The 17782-nt window shown below is 44.2% G+C and overlaps 1 protein-coding gene across 7 annotated transcripts in view; it reads left to right on the forward strand.

Annotated features, from left to right (window-relative positions):
- LOC141490570 (putative cation-transporting ATPase 13A4) overlaps nucleotides 1-17782 on the forward strand; it is a 195360-nt gene that overhangs the window by 46604 nt on the left and 130974 nt on the right. For 5 of the 7 annotated variants that reach the window (XM_074190622.1, XM_074190614.1, XM_074190616.1 and 2 more), the window contains 8 exons: nucleotides 317-378; nucleotides 4836-4986; nucleotides 6282-6368; nucleotides 6860-7010; nucleotides 7261-7372; nucleotides 10975-11099; nucleotides 14917-15080; nucleotides 16342-16467. In XM_074190622.1, coding sequence (XP_074046723.1) covers nucleotides 317-378; nucleotides 4836-4986; nucleotides 6282-6368; nucleotides 6860-7010; nucleotides 7261-7372; nucleotides 10975-11099; nucleotides 14917-15080; nucleotides 16342-16467 — 978 coding nt within the window. Of the gene's footprint in view, nucleotides 1-316; nucleotides 379-4835; nucleotides 4987-6281; nucleotides 6369-6859; nucleotides 7011-7260; nucleotides 7373-10974; nucleotides 11100-14916; nucleotides 15081-16341; nucleotides 16468-17782 lie in introns of those variants that run through there. The other 2 variants (XM_074190617.1, XM_074190620.1) reach the window with 2 other exon arrangements.

Consider the following 17782-nt stretch of genomic DNA (forward strand, 5'->3'; position numbering starts at 1 on the left):
TAATTTCTCAGTGCACTTCTCAGGTCACTCTTTCTGGCTCTGAAATACAAGTTGCAGAAATGAGATAGTGGAAAGTTTATGTAATGGAAGGATGATGCAGCAAGCAAGCTTCAGCTCTCTCCTACCCTAGTCATAGGGCATTGGCATTCTTTTTTGGAGGTATTTTACTTTCCTGGGTTAGGGACTTAATTGTGGGTCTTTGCCCTTTATAATATCTTTGTGATTCACATGAAATACTGGTAAAATATTTTTTCTTGTGTTTCTTCTGAAACTGTCTACTCTTTAAGGTGAATTTAAGTGTTTATTTTCTACCTAGACTGGCACCTTAACCAAGGATGGCTTGGATGTCTGGGGTGTGGTTCCTTCAGATAGAAATGGGTGAGTGCCTTGGAGGGATGGTGAGATGAGGTTGGTGTGGGAAGGTGGACACACAACCCTAGCCTCTCATTGTATTTTTACCTCTTGACACCTCTCAGCCCTCACCCTAGTCACCAATGTCTTTGTCTCTTTTGGAAAGCACATTTCAGGGTGACTAGGTGGCATAGTGGATAAAGCACCAGCCCTGGAGTCAGGAGTACCTGGGTTCAAATCTGGTCTCAGACACTTAATAATTACCTAGCTGTGTGGCCTTGGGCAAGCCACTTAACCCCGTTTGCCTTGCAAAAAACCTAAAAAAATAAAAGCACATTTCAGAAATTAAATGGCCTTTATTAATTTCTTTGCAAAGAAAGACCATCTTTCCTAGCAAGAGAAGGCAATGAATTATGACAATGTCCAGTCTTATATGCATGTATATATGCACACACACAGACACATATATGAAAGCTAGTAATCTCCCCTTCCATTCTGGGGAAATCAAACAACTCACATTCCTTACAGTTCCCCCATTTTTCTTTTAATAAGAATTTGGGTTCCACACCTGCTTAATGATTCCTTTCTTAAATCACAATTCTCATCACCTTCTATCAAAACTTTTATCCCTTGGATGGTGATGATCTCTATCACTGCTGGTACTATTATGAGTCTCTTGGGAGTATAAATTGAGTTTGATCATCCCAACTCTCCTTCTTGGCAATAGGCAGGCAACAAACATGAGATTTATCTACAAAGCGGGGCCATAAGTAGGGGCAAAACATACAGAATCAAGGGAAAGTTACAGAGAATAAAAGGGGCAAATCCTTTGTCAAAGCCAGCCATGTACATAGGCCCAAGATGAAGATAAACTGGTCTAGTGTCGTGTCTGTCTGTCTCTCTGTCTGTCTCTCTCTCTCTCTCTCTCTCTCTCTCTCTCTCTCTCTCTCTCAAATCACTCTTGATAGAGTTTGTCTTTATAGTGCAATTGCCTAGGCCAAGGGGAAACCAGACTCTAGTATGAAACATAAGATGAGAAGAGCCTCTGCTCCTTATTTCTACCAACGAGCAATTAAACAAAAACAACCACCACAGGGAATATATCAGGTAATGTACTCAACATTAGGAGCTGTGGGCCCCCTCCACCCCCACCTTTTTTCACCTGGAAATCTCAGGCATTTGTCTTGGGGTGCCCCTTCTCATTTCCAGACATTGATCACTTTTCTTCCCCAGAACTGGTGTCCTAAAGCTCATGTCTGTTCAGGCTCATGGAAGAGTTCTACTTCCCAGAAGCAACATTTTTTAAAGAGTTATTTTTAAAGGAGTTTCTGCCCTTAATTATAGGGGAAGTATTCAAGGTCCACGAATGAATGAATGAAAAAGTATTGATAAAACACTTGCTATATGTAAAGTACTGAATGAGGGGCTAGTAGAAACAGAAAGCCAGCGTTCTAGATCACAAGAGGAGAAAACATAAAGAGGAGAGTTTAGCCATAAAGTAAAGAAAAGGCAAGTGCTGCATATAGCTACGGGATTGTCCACCACATTGATAGCATCCTGCCTATTTCTGAGTCATCATTCAATGGTGCCAAAGACTCTGGTGGGGAGATTTTCTTTTGGAGACCTTCAGTATCTAACTTCTGCTTGAAGACCTCCAGTGAAGGGGTGCCTTATGCTAATTCAGAACAATCCCAAATAATAGTGACTTCTGAGGGGATGGTTGCAGTCACATCAGCAGGGTCATTGGCCTGGTCTCATTTTCCCAGGGCTTGTTTGCCTGGGTGGTGATTGCTGTGGCCGACTTTGGGTTCTGATCTGGGAGGCTTTCCTGTGGCTCTTCAGTGCAGGGCCCCAGGATATTTATATTGTGACCTGAGAGGAAGTCATGGCTCAGTGGATTTCAGTCATTTGATTTACCTTACAAAGGTGGTTTTCCCTCTTCAATGTGCTCTGGATATTACAGCAAGGCTTGTCACCTTTCCTATTAATGAAAGTTGGTGGTGGGCCCCTTCTGCCCATGGGTAATTCTCCTGAATGATAACTATAGGAGCTAGCTCTGATGCAGGCTGGTGGTTTCAGTGAAGTGGAGGTGGGGGAAAGCCATCATTCCTATGACCTCAATAGTCTCCATTGGGGGACTTAGGGAAAGCAGTGATTATGGTCAGAGCCATGGTATTTTTTTTTGTTTGATTTTCTAAATAAAGTCATTGAGGATAAAACTTAGCTTTTTTGCAGGCTCTTCTTCCCTTTCTCTCAAAACATCCTGCTTTCAATCTTCTTGTAAGACTCAGTCTTCTAGTGATTACATCATTTTGATATACAGGCTAAAGGATTATATGTTCTAGCTCTCAGTGTCGTAGCTCTAAATGAGGGTGAATGTGGCCATGCCTAGGATCTATATCTAATATTGGCTGCCACGTTTTAATGTGGATATTGGCAAAATTGGGCTGAATCCAGAGGAAGGTGAAGCATCTTTCAGCATCTTGGAAGAGAGATGGTGGAAGGAAACTGGTGGGGGATAGAGAAGAGAGACCTCAGATGGTTAGCCTTTAGAAACTAAAACATGGGAAAGGAAGCAGCCTCCTCTGTATTCTGTGATGATGGGATATTATGGATGTACACAATGGCAAACTTGAAAGCATTATGTAAATTCATGCTATTTTAGCATTATTAATTTGTTTAAGAAATATTTATTACTGTGCATAGTAGGTGTGACATGCTGTACTGATCACTAGGGATCAGTTAAATAGGTTAAATTTTGAGGTTAAATAAGAGCCCATGACCTAGTGGGGGAAAGAGAATAGATCTCTAACTCTTGCCATGCCCCATCCTCTTCCCTACTCCTTGTTTTTGTTTTTTTTGTTTTGTTTTGTTTTAGGTTTTTGCAAGGCAGTGGGGTTAAGTGGCTTGCCCAAGGCCACACAGCTAGGTAATTATTAAGTGTCTGAGGTCGGATTTGAACTCAGGTTCTCCTGACTCCAGGGCCAGGGCTCTATCCACTGTGCCACCTAGCTGCCCCCCCCACTTCTTTAAGACCTGACTCAAGCTCCACTTTATCCAGAAAGGCTTCTAGATTTATCTTATCCCAATGACCCAAGTTCCTTTTGCCTTAGGCAGTCTATCTATAGGCACTATGACCCAGCAGAACCTCCAGGCTATCCTTCTGCAAAGTACTGGCAAAAGGGCCCCCTTCCCTTACCATAAGTATTTGTTTATTGCTTTGACATAGAAAGATGTTGCTCAAAAATGAAAAGAGAGTTGACGAAGAGGCCCATGTTTGAATTTGAACAAGTTTCTAATAGGACACATTATCATCCCTTTGAGATTTCATGCTCCCTTATGGTTTTTCCAGAATGATAATTAGAACCTCCCTTTGCTAAAGAGATAGAGCACCTCAAACATCTCCTTCTTTGACAGCAAGGACCAGTTGGTTAAAGTTACAATTCTTCTGAGGGCATGGCAGTAGCTTAATTTGTATTTAATTTTAAGAATTCTGCATGGAATAGGATTTCCGGACATGATCATGTTACCTTGGATGAATCACATGACTTCCATGGCCCTCAGTATCTTCATTTGAAAGACTAAGGTCTAGATTTATGATCTTAAGATCTCAGGACCAATAAAAATTGTTACCCTGTTACCTAAATGCAGCTGGCTAGGGTAGTAGCAAGTATCCAAGCCAAGGCTGCTCTAGCAGCTGGCAGGGAGGTCGTAAAAAGGCTTCCTTTATCAGACAAGGAGAACGTGGTGATCGTCAAGGTTCCTTCCCATTCCAAAATGTCCCAGTTTTCTGTTTCACATGCGCTCAATACATTATTGTTCAACTCGGTGCTCTGACTCTCAGAACTGCGCGTCTTCAAGTCAAGTCAAAAAAGAAAGCACCTAGTATGTGTCATGTATTTTGCTGGACACTGTAGATAAAAAGATAAGAATATACCAATCCTCCCTCTCTAGGAATCTACTGTTTGGTCAAGAAAGATATTATATACATCATTCAATTTATCATTCATGAAATATTTGTTAAGGGTCTACCCTGTGCCAAGGGCTGTGGTATCTCTGGGGCAGCAGAGACAGAAATGAGAGCTTTCCTCAGCTCACACAGAGTATGTCCTCCAAGCCTTTGGAGGGCATCCAGAGTGATGACACTTGCAGGAACCCCCAGAAGGCTGCTACACTATGTTGAGCCTTCATGAAAAACTTCAGGGGCACTAAGGAAGAGTCTGGCAGAAGAAGAAGATTGATGTACATGTCAGTGGGTACTCTCTTGGCCTCTTTTCCTATAAGTCCTCTTACTAAGAGCAAGAAGTCTAAATTTGTCCCTGACATGCAGCACTAATAAGAGGCAATGAGCAAAACCCATGCACCAATCCCTAGAAAGGAATAAACACACGAATCCTCAGAGATTCTGTCTTTTCCATAGACTTTGCCCCAGAACAACAGTAGATCAACCAAAGGAATGTGTTCAATTTCCTTTTTTCCATTAGTTTTCAGGAGATCCACAGCTTCACACCTGGCAGCGCTCTGCCCTGGGGTCCCCTTTGTGGAGCCATGGCTAGCTGCCACTCCCTCATCATTCTGGATGGGACTATCCAAGGAGATCCTTTGGATGTCAAGATGTTTGAAGCCACCAACTGGGTAAGCTTCTCTTTGGTTTGTCTTTGAATGAGGAAACAAGAAACTATTCATCCAGATTGTTCTGTTTCTTTGTCAAAGGAAAATTTTTGTATTTGTTGTGACCCTCATGGCTATACCATCTGCCTCACCCTTTTTAAACAAACTGGAAAGTAGGACATACTAGGAACCCCCTTGGACTGAGTGATTGGCACCAGTCAATGCAGTGGCTCCCTCTTGGCTCCAGGTTCAAATATAAAATCTTCTGTTTGGCATTTCAAACCCATCACAGCCTATCCTCCATCTCCACCATGCTTCCAGTCTTCTTACTTCTCAGTCCCTTCCATGGACTCAGCAGTCCAGTGAGGCTTTTGCTCACACACAACATTCCATCTCACCAGGCCCTTTTCACTGACTCCCTCTTCATCTCCACCTCCCATCTATGCTGTCTTCAAGTACTAACTAAAGTTCCTCCTTCAAGTAGAAGTATTCTTTAGTCCTCATTGACCTTTCCCTCTGAGATTATCTGCTGTGCACCTTTTCTATACCTTGTACCTACTGATGTTATCTCTACAACACTCCTTGAGGGGAGGATGCTTTGGTTTTGTGTTATTTTTATCCCCAGAGGTAAGAACAGTGCCTGGCTTGTAATGGGCAAAAATAAGACTCAAGAGAGAGGAAACTAGGAGGAAGAGGTGTCCAGGGCTCAGTTCTGGTGACAAGAACTAATGCTATTAGTGCATGTGTCCATGACAAGAAGCTTCTTGTTCCTCCTTCACACTGTTTCCTTCTCTGCAAAGCATAGCACTATACAGCCCTTCCTTGCCCTGGTGGGGAGGGATCTGATGAAGAAGATATTTAGAAAGCACTCTGGCATTTTGGAGTAAAAGATTGCTATGGAGGAAAACAGTGGGCATATTTGGGCTTATTATCAGGGCAGTTTCTGAAAGTTCACAATCACAGAAAGTTTGTTAGGAAGGAAAAGGGCAGGACATATGCTCCACATCATTGAGAGATCTGCCCTCTCTGGAAGTTGTCTTTGGGCTGTTTAGAAACCCTCCACATATCAATTCTGTACAGAGAAAGGGACAAATGGTATCCATACAATTTTGTATTATCTCTAGAATGATGGCTTCCCCGTCCATGGTGGGAACCAGATTTTCCACCTTAGATTAATTTTCCCTCCAGCTGCCTGACTGATGGTATCTTCCATAGATAGCCAGGGCTTTGGGAATCACTCTCAAAGAGACTTGGTCTGATCTCTCTCAATAGAATGGAGAGACAGGACAAAATCTGTGAAACATCTCTTTTTGAAACAGGAAATAGAGAACTGTGGGAAAGATTTCCATATCAGAGGAATCCCAACACAAGCGATGATTGTGAAGCCAAACCAAGCAACTTGTCAAGTAAGGCTCCATTGGAGGGAGGAGGGTTCTCCCTGTGCAACCCTAGCTTTTGAAAGCAGTAAGAGGAAATATATCTAAATGAGGGATAATTAGAAGGGTCTGATGCTTAAGGAATCAGGGGAGACCTAGGTTTGAATCCTACCTCTAACCCTTATTTTTCTGTGATCCTGGACAAATCACTTCACCCCTGAGAGACTCAGTTGTACCCATCTGTAAAATGGACAGAAGAATAGTTCTAGTATGGGTTCATAGCCCTGTGGGAGGATGGAAGGATTGTATGTGTATACCTCTTTGTCAACCTCAATGAGTTAGAGAAAAGCCAGCTGATAGAATGATGGCTAAAACTATTTCTTACTGGCTTCACTAAGATTTTGAGATGTTATCATGGGGTCATGATTCTCTTTTCTCCCCTAAAGTGGCTTGAGATCCAATTCTTTTTGCTCTGAGATGGATGGGAGATGATAGATGAGAGCATTGTGGTGTCTCCCCAGATCCCAATGGGAATAGCCATTTTGCATCAGTTTCCATTCTCGTCGACCCTACAGAGGATGTCCGTCATTGTGCAGGAGATGGAAGGAGACCTGATGGCTTTCATGAAGGGGGCACCAGAAAGGGTGGTTAGCTTTTGCCAGCCCGACACTGGTAACTACTAACTCTGTTCATTTGAATTGCACCTGGAAACCTGTGGAACCCTACAGAAAGTAGTTCACCATCTTCCTTCCTTATTTGGGGGCGGATCTTTCTTGTTTGGCCTCTCTGGCCACACCTAAACCCTAAAAGGGAAAGACTGTTTTTTTCCACTTATTTTGAAGGCTTCCTGGGAAAAATTATCAGAAAATCATAAAGTTCATCAAGTAACTGATATATCAATCATTTATCTTATCCTCAACAGTGCCAAGCAATTTCACCAGTGAGCTCCAGAATTATACCATGCAGGGCTTCCGGGTTATTGGATTGGCTTACAAAAGGTTGGAGACCAATCACCACATCACTGCCCTGCCAAGGTAAACCAGTCATATTGTCTGGATTCCCTGCCCTTGGCCCTTATCTCTTCATGACCTGTATCAGATGATAATTCAGATCATGTTCCCATTGGGAAAGCATTGTCTGCACTCTCATCATTCTCTGTCCATGAGTACAGGCAGGATGGTGTGTGTGCATGTGTGTGTGTGTTTGAGCACGTGCATGTGTGTGTGTGTGTGTGTTTGTGTAGTGAACATAGATGATAACGAATTCACAGATTAATCAGACAAATAAGTGTAGCTTGTACTTACAGAAAAGTGGCTGATGTCTCCAGACATCAACACTCTGGAGAGGTAATTGGAGAGATGACTTTTTAACATAGAATTTTTTTTTAATTGGCATGCTTGGGATGGAAAATGCCTTGAAGTATCTGTCGGTAGAAATCTGATTAAGGTGGTTTTTTCCAACATTTAATTCTAGTCTCTCAAGTCAGTCTCACTGTCAGTATTGGAGGGGGGTAGGGTAGGTGGGAGGAGGAACGTTACCTCCAAACTCTCTCCATCTCAGCCAATTAGGGATACAATCATATAGGAAAACTGAAGGAAGGTGACTAAAGATTGAGAATGTTGTAACATAAGAACACATAAATAGTTGGGGATGAGGTCTCAATGTTTCAGTTCCTCTTGGGGGTCTTTGCTTCCGTCCATCCCTTCCCCCTTTATCCTTCCCTCCTTTTTTCCCCTCCTTTCCTCCCTCCCTCCCTTCCTCCAGCAATGACATTAATGAACATATACTAAGCACCTGTTTCTGGAGGTTTCTGGAGGATGCAAGGACACAAGGAAAGCATTTCCATCTGAAAGCCATGCTACTGCACCCTTTGTCTTTCACAGAGTATTCATTGCTTATGCTCCTGACCTTTCTCTGGCCCTGTTAGAGGGGAGCAGGTTAGACTGGGAGCTCCTGAAGTGAGGGGACTGGGTTGGCTTTTTTTCTGGGCCTGGTCCTCACATGATGACAGACACAAGGGTTGGTGTGAGTCCCATCTGGCTCCTCAACAGCTCTCCTGAATTAAGAACCAGGAGAGGAAGAACCTTGGCTGGTTACCCCACCATCCCTGCTGGCAGGGGTTTTCCTTTCTGGTGTTTGATAAGCATGATATCTGAACTCAGCACAGTGTCCATCCATTATCTCTGAGTCAAGGCATGGCAGGACACACCCTGGACCATTCCCAGCATCCCTACAGCCTCGATGGGTGAGATTTTTATTTCAATTTTGTCCTTTTGAAAGTCATCGAGTGAGAGAGGACACACAGCCAGGAAGAGAGGGAAGAGCATCCTGAGAATCCTGCATTTGTTGCAGGGGCCAATTTTCAGCTGCTTTAGCAGCTAACCAGTCACATTTGGGAGTGAGTCTGCAGGAAAGGGCACTCAACTTGGAAATGGAAGGAGCCCTTGGCCACTTGTAGGGCTCTTCCTGTTCCTGGTGGAAACCAAAGCCCATCAGAGCAGAAAGACTTCATAGAATGCAGATAGTAGGAGAGGTGAGCTAAGTAGCAAAGGGATGGGGATAGCCTGGATTCTTTCCCTGAAGACTCCTATCTACACATACATTTAGAATGGGAGTTAGCTGTGTTCCCTGCTCCCAGGAGGCTTCCATCTGGTATGGGGTAGGGGGGTGTATCACAGCATCATAGAGAAGAGAGCCTATCTAAGTCATGGGAGACAATGGGGAAGAGAGGCCAGAGCATCGATGTCCAGGATGGATTAATCCCTCTGGGTTCAGGCCAAGTTCCAGATTGGAATGGATGCCTTGTTCTCCAGGCCCCTCATTTTACACTTAAGGGAATAAAGGTGAAATGATGGGCTTTCAGACAGCTCCAGAGAAGCTGAGGTCATTGGTCTCCAGAACAAAGACAGTTCTCATTCTGCCTCCTAGAAGGGCCCCTGGAGGGTAAGCAGCACCCCAGGGCAGAGCCCCTCAAGAACACCAAGTCTTTGTCCTAGGCCCCATGAACTAAGAAGTGGTCCTTCAGGGGAGCAGAGAGAGATGGGTGTGAAGTCCCAGCAACTGAATTATATTCTTGCCTCTGCCATAGGAATCTGGGGTTTCTCTTCTCAGGGCCTCAGTTTTCTTATCTGTAATATGAGTCTCTTCCAAATGAGGGACTTCCACCCTCTGGTAAAGCATGTCTTGGAATGTTGAGAGCCCTGCAGTTCACCTCACCAAACATGGATTAAGCCAGACACTGTGGTGGCCACTGGGGTCACAGGAACTTGATGTTAAATGGTGTCTGTCTTTAAGGAGTGTATCTTTTATAAGTGTATGTATGTAGATGAGTGTGTATGTGAGTGAGTGAGTGAAAGTGTATGTGTGTGACCGGAGGAAGTGTATGTGCAAAATTACAGAGAGAGACAGAGAGAGACAGAGAGAGAGAGAGAGAGAGAGAGAGAGAGAGAGAGAGACAGAGAGACAGAGAGACAGAGAGAGAGACAGAGACAGAGACAGAGACAGAGACAGAGACAGAGACAGAGACAGAAAGAGAAGAAAGGGAGATAGACAGAGAAAGATAGACAGAGAGACAGAGAAGAGAGGGAGACAGAGAGAGAGAGATACAGAGAGACAGAGGCAGACACAGAGAGAGAGACAGAGAGACAGACAAAGAAAGATAGAGACAAAGAGACAAAGGAAGAGAAAGAGAGAGACAGAGACAACAAGGCAGAAGAGCTATTAGAACTGCAGGGCAGGCAAGCAAGGTCCCACAGGATGGGATCCCCGAGCCACCCGTCTAAGAAGAGCAGGAGGACATTGAAGGTGGGGGGTGCCTCCCCCCTCCAGCATGCCTGAATCAAAGGCTTCTTCTTGTCTTTCACTGGGCCTCTTCCCTGCTGCCCTCCCAGCTGCTTTTGGCAAGGGGCTCCAGGCTGCCAGAGGTTTCAGGTCTCAGAGTTCTTTCCCCAGCAGCCAGGGCTAATAGCTTCTCTGCCAGTTGGTCTTGTGCTGGACCTTGAAATTCTTCTTATGATGGAAGTCAGTTTCTGATTGCCTGCTGTGGCTGAGAAAACACACACACACACACACACACCACACAAACACACACACACAAACACACAGAAGTACACATCAACCTTAGAAATGGAAATGCCTTGAGGACTTTGAAAGAGAGGGATGGAAAATCCCTCTGGGGAAGGGTTGGTTGGAGCTCTGATCTTAGTTCTGATGATGTTCTAATCCCTGCATCTCCCTTAGCATCTGCCATGGTTAATACTAGAGCTGGGACTTCTGGGAGGTGGGCCACCAAAGCCAGGCAAACCCTGATAGAGGCAAAGGAGCCTCCAACTTCTCTTCCAGATTAAAGTCAATTCACTGAGACAGTGGACCTTCCAGATTGAAGATCAGTTGAGCTTTTAAATGCCTCCCTCACTCACCCCTCTCTGTCCCTGTCCCTTTGTCTGTCTGTTTCTGCCTGTCTCTGTCTGTCTGGTTCCTTTCTCTTGGTCTCTCTCTCCATCTATCTCTGTCTCTTTGACTTTCTTCATCTTCAACCATCTGCTTTGCAAAAAATGAGTGACTCTCCTTGCTTGTCTGCTAGAGCCCAGACATTTTCTTTTTTCTTTTTGCTCCTTCCTCTTTCTCACACTTGAAGGGAGAAGGTGGAATCAGAGCTGACTTTCCTGGGCCTCCTGATCTTGGAGAATCGCCTGAAGGATGAGACCAAGCCAGTCTTGGAGGAGCTCACCTCTGCCCGCATCCGCACTGTGATGGTTACAGGTACAGGGCAGACTGGGTTCCCAAAGGCAGGGAAGACTGTCTGAGAGGGTGATGACCTCTGGATGTCACTGAGAAAATGAACCTTTTCTGCCCAAACAGACCTGGCTAACTTATTGTAGGGCCAGGAAAATTATCCAGAAGAATCCTTCCCTAAATACGGGGAGGATTTTCTACCCAACCCCCAAATATGCATTTAGTAAGGGCAGTGCTTGAGATACTGTCCTGGGGCTACAGAAATAGTGATGCAATAACTCCAGCCTTGGAGGAATTATTCCATCCTGCCGGGGAGACACCACGCCCTTCACCAGGCATCCACAAAATAGATCAACCAAGGTACATGATGTCTTAAGGACACACTCTGTGTATCAGAGTCTGAGGTAGGCACTGGAGTTACAGAGATCAAGACAGAGCAGTTCCCAGTCTCCAGGAGCTTGCATTCAAATAGGGAGAGGCAGGGAAGTGACCAGCACTTAGACAGGTACACGCATCCACACATCAGTGTGCCTCAGTGGCATCATTCATCTCTCAGGGCCCCAGGCAACTCTCCAAGACATAAACAAAGCTGCAAACTCCTCCTATATAGGGAAAATCTGAGGTCCAGTTAAAAATATACATATAGTGTATGCATAACTACAAACTGCCTCATACACACACACACACACATATGTGAATCTAGAGAGAGAGAGAGAGAGAGAGAGAGAGAGAGAGAGAGAAGGACTGATCAGACTAGAGGTCCTCTTAGGTGAAGGAAAGTGCCAGGTTGACTTCCTTATTGTCTGTGGTGCTCCACTTGATATCTCTTAACCTGCCTTCAGCAGATGGTCTGGTCACTTTCTTCATTAAACATTCCATCAAAGATGGACTCACCTGGGCTCTTGCTGCAGTAAGACAAGTCTCTTACACTTCCTTAACCTGACTCACTATTCCATTCTGCCCAGGGGCTTTTCCAAATCCTTACATTCAGGGCAGCCAGGTAGAGCAGTAGATAGAGCACTGATATTGGAGTCAGGATGTTATGAGTTCAAATCCAGTCTCAGACACTTGACACCTACTAGCTGTGTGACCCTGGACAAGACATTTAAGTCTGATTGCCTCATATCCGGGGTCATCTTCAGTCATCCTGATTCACATTTGGCCCTGGAGGAGAAACTGAGACTGGTGACTTAGCACAGTGCTCCTCTCACTCCAATCCAATTCACATGGCATTGCTTCCCTGGTGTTGGGGTCTTCTTTGAGAACAAAGGACAAACATCATCATCATTTTGATATTAATAAAAAAGTTCTCAGTTTTCCTAAACCTTTCCATTCCTTCTCAAATATCCCAGGGCTCCCCCTCACCCTGACCTCTCATCTGAGAACTTTGCCTCATATTTCACTGAAAATATTGAGGTCATTCCCAGAGAATTCCTTCTTCTTCCCTCCTCCTCCTCTCACTTCCCCCCTGCCACCTGTCACAATGTTCTCCTTCACTGCCATCTTCCACACCAAGGCAAACCTATTTACACAAGTGACATCATAGCAGACACCCCTCTCTCATTCATGCTATCACGGTCATCTTAACTATCTTTTATCTGCTTCTCTGCTGCCCACAGACATTGTCATGCCTCTCTCCACCTTTGTAACTTTATCTCTTCTCTTTTCTGGCTAAATGCTTTGAGAAGATGGTCTACAATCAGCACCTCACTTCCTTTTCTCTCACTCTCCACAGTCTGGCTTCTTACCTAATTCCTCAAAACTTTTCTCTCCAAAATTTCAGGGATCTCAATTCTCACCCTCCTAGATGTGTTTAACCCTATTGGTGACATTCTCTTCTCTATAGGTTTCAGGACATTCTTCTCTCCTGGTTCTCCTCCTACCTCCCTGACCACTCTCTGATCTCTCTGACTGCTCGGAATCTTGCTGACCTCATCTAAGATTTACCTGTTAATGCAGGGATTCACTAGAACCAATTTGAACTGTTTCACAAAGGTCAATGATTAAATTTTCAGTGAATTTACACCTCAAGAACAGGCAAATGCTAAGAATTAGGCTTTATTGTTTGTTAATTAAGCAAGTGATAGAGAAACTCTTGATAAGCAGATGAAACCTAAGAAGATGCCATTGCCTTTTCAGGGAGCTGATTGTTAAATATTTGCCAGTATAGACAGAGGTGTTCCTTAAGACTCTTCCCTGAGTCCTCTTTTCTTTTCCCACTAAGCTATTTAGCTTGGTGATTTCATAAATTCCTAGGGGTCTCTAGCCACCATCTCTATGCAGATAATTCACATATTTAGCTTTCTAATCCCAACCTCTCTCTTGACCTCCAATCTTACATCTTTGACTGACTACTATAAATTGTGATCTAGATGTCATTCTCTAAATGTCAACACATCCAAAACTGGGTTCATTATCTTTCCTCCAAACTCTTCCTTCTGCTCCCCTCTTATTGTAGAACCCATTGTCCCAACCCCTTAGACTCCCAACCTGAGAGACATTTTCTGCTCCTAATTCTTCCCCTACCCAGATCCAATTAGCTTCCAAGTCCTGTCAAATCTCCCATTGCCACATCTCCCAAATATCCCCCTTCACTCCTTCAACCATGTCCTCATTCCATGCTTGGATGCTTGCCTCAACACATTCTCCACCCAAATCCATCCATTTTCACTTATCAGATTGATCTCCCTGAAGCACAAGTTTGCCTATGTCATCTCCCTCCACCATTCAAACAACTCTCATGGTTTTCTGTAGATCCAGGTCCAAATATAAAATCCTCTATTTGATTTAAAAACCCAGGCCCTTCTATATTTCCAGTCTTCTGGTACCTAAGTCATCTCCATTTAACCAATGATCCCGGAAGGCTGGTCTCCTTGATGCTTCTCCTATTAGATACTCCATTTTCCAGCTCTGGGCATTTTGATTGGCTGTCCCCATGCCTGGGATTCTTTTCCTCTTCATGTGCACTCCTGACTTTCCTGGTGGCATTCCAGTATCAGTAGATTCCCTTTCATACCTGTGCTGCCCCTCTTGACTATCTCCAATTGTGTGGAGCTTTTCTGTTCACCCTTGTTTTCATGTTGTCTCCATTAAACTCTACATTCTTTGCACCTGTTTCTTCTGCCCACTTCTGGGTGTAGGTGCTGAGGGTTGGGTTATGGAACCTGCTGGAGCCTCCAAGAGGCCATCATCACCAGCAGAGATTGGCTTGTTGACCAAGGCATTTTCAAAACCATTCCACAACATTCTCCCCAGTGAGGCTTGGAGGCTTCTCTTGCCACCACCAATGCAGAGCATAAGCTCCTGGAAGGCAGGAACTATTTGCCTTTATGTTTCTGTTCCTGGTGCCCAGCCCAGGGTCTAATACATCAAATATACTTGTGTTAATTAATAGAAAGATTGTGGCAAGTTCCAAGGAGCAATGCCCACAGTGACCCAGGCATCCTGAGAAGCTACTTCCTACCCCCATCCTCCAGCCCTGGGCCAGGTCTTGGGTCAGTCTTGGTTTTAGTGCTCCAGATGTCAAGGACTCTAACATGGTACTGGAATTGAACTCAGATAAATATGTTTGGCTCTGATTGTGATTTGGTTACTTATGATTCGAGTGATCTTATACAGTCGACTTGTGCTTCAGGGATGTGGTAATTTCTCTAGACTTTCTCAGCCTTGTCAATAAAAGGCTTGAACTCATGGCCTCTAGGCCCCTTCAGGTCTATACCTGAGATCCCTGGTTCCTATGCCTCAGTAATCTTTTCCTCACCATCCCCTCAACTTGGGAAACATCATGCACCATCCCTTTGCCCAAAGGTAGGAGTGCCAAGGGTCCCGTAACTGATGTTTACAGGTGACAATCTGCAGACTGCAGTCACTGTGGCCAGAAAATCAGGGATGATCCCCGAAAGCCTGAGAGTCATTCTCATTGAAGCCAATGAAGCTGATGAATCCTCGCCAGCCTCAGTCACTTGGAAACTGTTAGAAGACAGAAAACCTACTGGCTATGGAGACCAGGTAAGCAGAGGGAATCCAAGCTTGTGGCTGAGCAGGTAAGCTCTATGACATAGCCCAGGGAGAGAGGAAGGGTACAGATCCATGAAATGTCTCAGGAGATTCTGTAGTGAACCTCTCCTTACCTTTTTGGCAAAGGAGTTACACTGCACATAAGCACTTCTGAATGGTGGAGAGGGAAAGATGCTGGGGCTGGAGTCAGGGGACCTGTGTTCAAATCCTGAGTCTGCCAGTTCTTACTTGAAAGCATATTTATGGGGCTCAATTTCTTCATCCAAAAATGACATTGGACTTGACATTGTGTCTGACTCTAATTTCGGGTCCTTTGATCCTCCATCCAGAGTTCATTAGGCAACAAACATTTCCTAATCACCCACTACTCACCAGGTACTGTGCATTCACAATTCCTGAGAAACATCCCAGATGTCAGATTCTTTTTCTCCTGCTAGAAACAGCAATACTTTCCTTGTTATTCCTAAAGACATATGTAACTTGGGCCAGAAAGGTCAAGCAAAAGAAAAATCATTTCCACTATTTCTTATGTTTTCAAAGTGCCCATTGAGCCAAAGGGGAGCCAGGGTACACTCAGGATCCCAATGACCTGGAAAATCAGAATCTACTTTTTCCCCACAGAAAATGTTTTGATCTCCCCTGTTGTTACTTTTCTATTTCTGACTTCTTGTATAGAAGGGCAAGGAGAGCCAAGCCTGGAAGAAAGGAATCCTGCACGTCTTCCCTTTTGGAAAATTTGAATGAACTCTGGATTGATCTGGAAAAGAGGGTCATTGATTCAGAACTAGATGGAACCTAGGGCCTGTTGAATCCATCCCCTTGTTTTACAGACAAGGAAACAGAGGCCCCAAAGATGAAGTTACTTGTCTGAGATCATGCAGCTAGGGCATGCTTAAGGTGGGATTTGAACCTGAGTTTTCCTGCTTCCAAGTCCAATGGAAAAAACCACCAATAGGGTACATTTAGTAATCTAAGAATCACCTGGGAGGTGTGATAACTACGATTCTTTGAGCTATGCCACACCCCATTTGGCCAAGCCAATGTCCTGATGGGAGGTTTCCTTTCCTGTAAGTGTGGGGAGTGTTCAACCAGATAGGAGAGCTTACATAGGGGAATGGGAGCAAGGTTGGCTGAAAAGGAGCAAAAGGCAGCCCTAGTCTACTTCTGCCATGCTTCTCTCAAACTGCTTATGGTCCTGACCAATGAATGTTTTATGTGGCAAGTTCAGAAATAACCAGGGTCTGGCTTGCAGGACAGTTACATTAACATCAGGGAAGATGACAGCAGACCCAGAGATGAAGAAGCAAATTATCACTTTGCCATGACTGGGAAATCTTATCAGGTGATAAGTCAACATTTCAGCAGTCTTCTGCCAAAAGTAAGTTTGGGGACAAGACCCACATTGTTTCCACCAATGAGCTCAATGAAGTCCTTTGAAAATCAATTAGTAAGTTGAGAATATCTGCCAATTCACTGATGTTGGCTTTCATTTTAGCAAATGTACTGGAAGCCCAAGGTTAAGCAGGAGAGAGTGCACACTGGGTGAAAGTCAGGGACTCAACAGGTCCCCGCAAACTAGAATAATAATCTTAATAGAATCAAATGAAAGTATGCAGAGCAAATGTAAAGTCATGACCTTGCGTAAAAACAATCATCTTCCGAAGATGGGCATTAAGTTTGTAATCTGATTCGATATTCATAGGGTAGAGTCTATATGGGAAGCAGTTAAGTCAGAGTGAAAGGCACCATGGGACAGAAAGCCCAAGTGAGAGGAGCTGCCTGTGAGTATTTGATCAGTGCAGAGAATGGGGTGATGGCCATGGCCTTGAACAATTGGGCTGAGACTTGAAAGATGGATAGGATTTGGAAAAGTGAAACAGGAAAACAAAGGAACTTGAGGGAGGAGTAGACTTTGGACTCAATTAGTAGAAGACAAAATATTAAGTTGAGAATAAACATGGCTTCAGAAGGACTGAGTAGATGGTTTTCTTGGGGAGTAAGAGGAGCCCTGATGGGATAACTACATTGGGACTGATATTCCAGGTCTTTGGACATCAGATTATTCTGTAGTCTCTGGGAGTTCAAACTTTCCACTGGTGAGTGATTCAAGATAGTGAGCAAAAGTGTCCCCCATCCAGAACAAGAGACAAAGAGGCCACAGACTGGGGCCATGGGAATAGAGTGAGTCTGGTGAAGAAGGAGAGTAATCAATCGATCCATCATCCATCGGTCAGGCAGTATTCATAAACATTTACTAGATGCTACATAATTCTTAAGGACAGAGCCTAGCACCTAGTACATGCTTAATGGATGTTTATTGGATTGGATGTTTATTGGAGTAGATTGTTGGGCACTGTGCTAAGGATTTGAAGACAAAAAAATGAACATTCCCTGCTCTCAGGGAGCCTACAATAAAATGAGAATAGATGATACATTCATGTATAGCTATATACAAAAAAAAAGATACAAACTTAGATACTCAGCAGCAGGTGAGTTGTGAAGCATAAGGAAATGCCTCTTGTAGAAGGGGGCATCTGTACAGAGTACTTGAAGGAAACAAGCAGTTCTGAAGTGTGAACATGAAGAGGAAAAGCTTAGGTAAAGCCATGGACATGGGAGACTGAGAGCAGATGGAAAGCCAGGCAAGAAAAAATGTGGACTTTGGTATTGTGGCTGTTGCTGCTGCCACTGGT

The sequence above is a fragment of the Macrotis lagotis genome, chromosome 6, assembly GCF_037893015.1.
Source record: "Macrotis lagotis isolate mMagLag1 chromosome 6, bilby.v1.9.chrom.fasta, whole genome shotgun sequence".
NCBI lineage: Eukaryota > Metazoa > Chordata > Mammalia > Peramelemorphia > Peramelidae > Macrotis > Macrotis lagotis.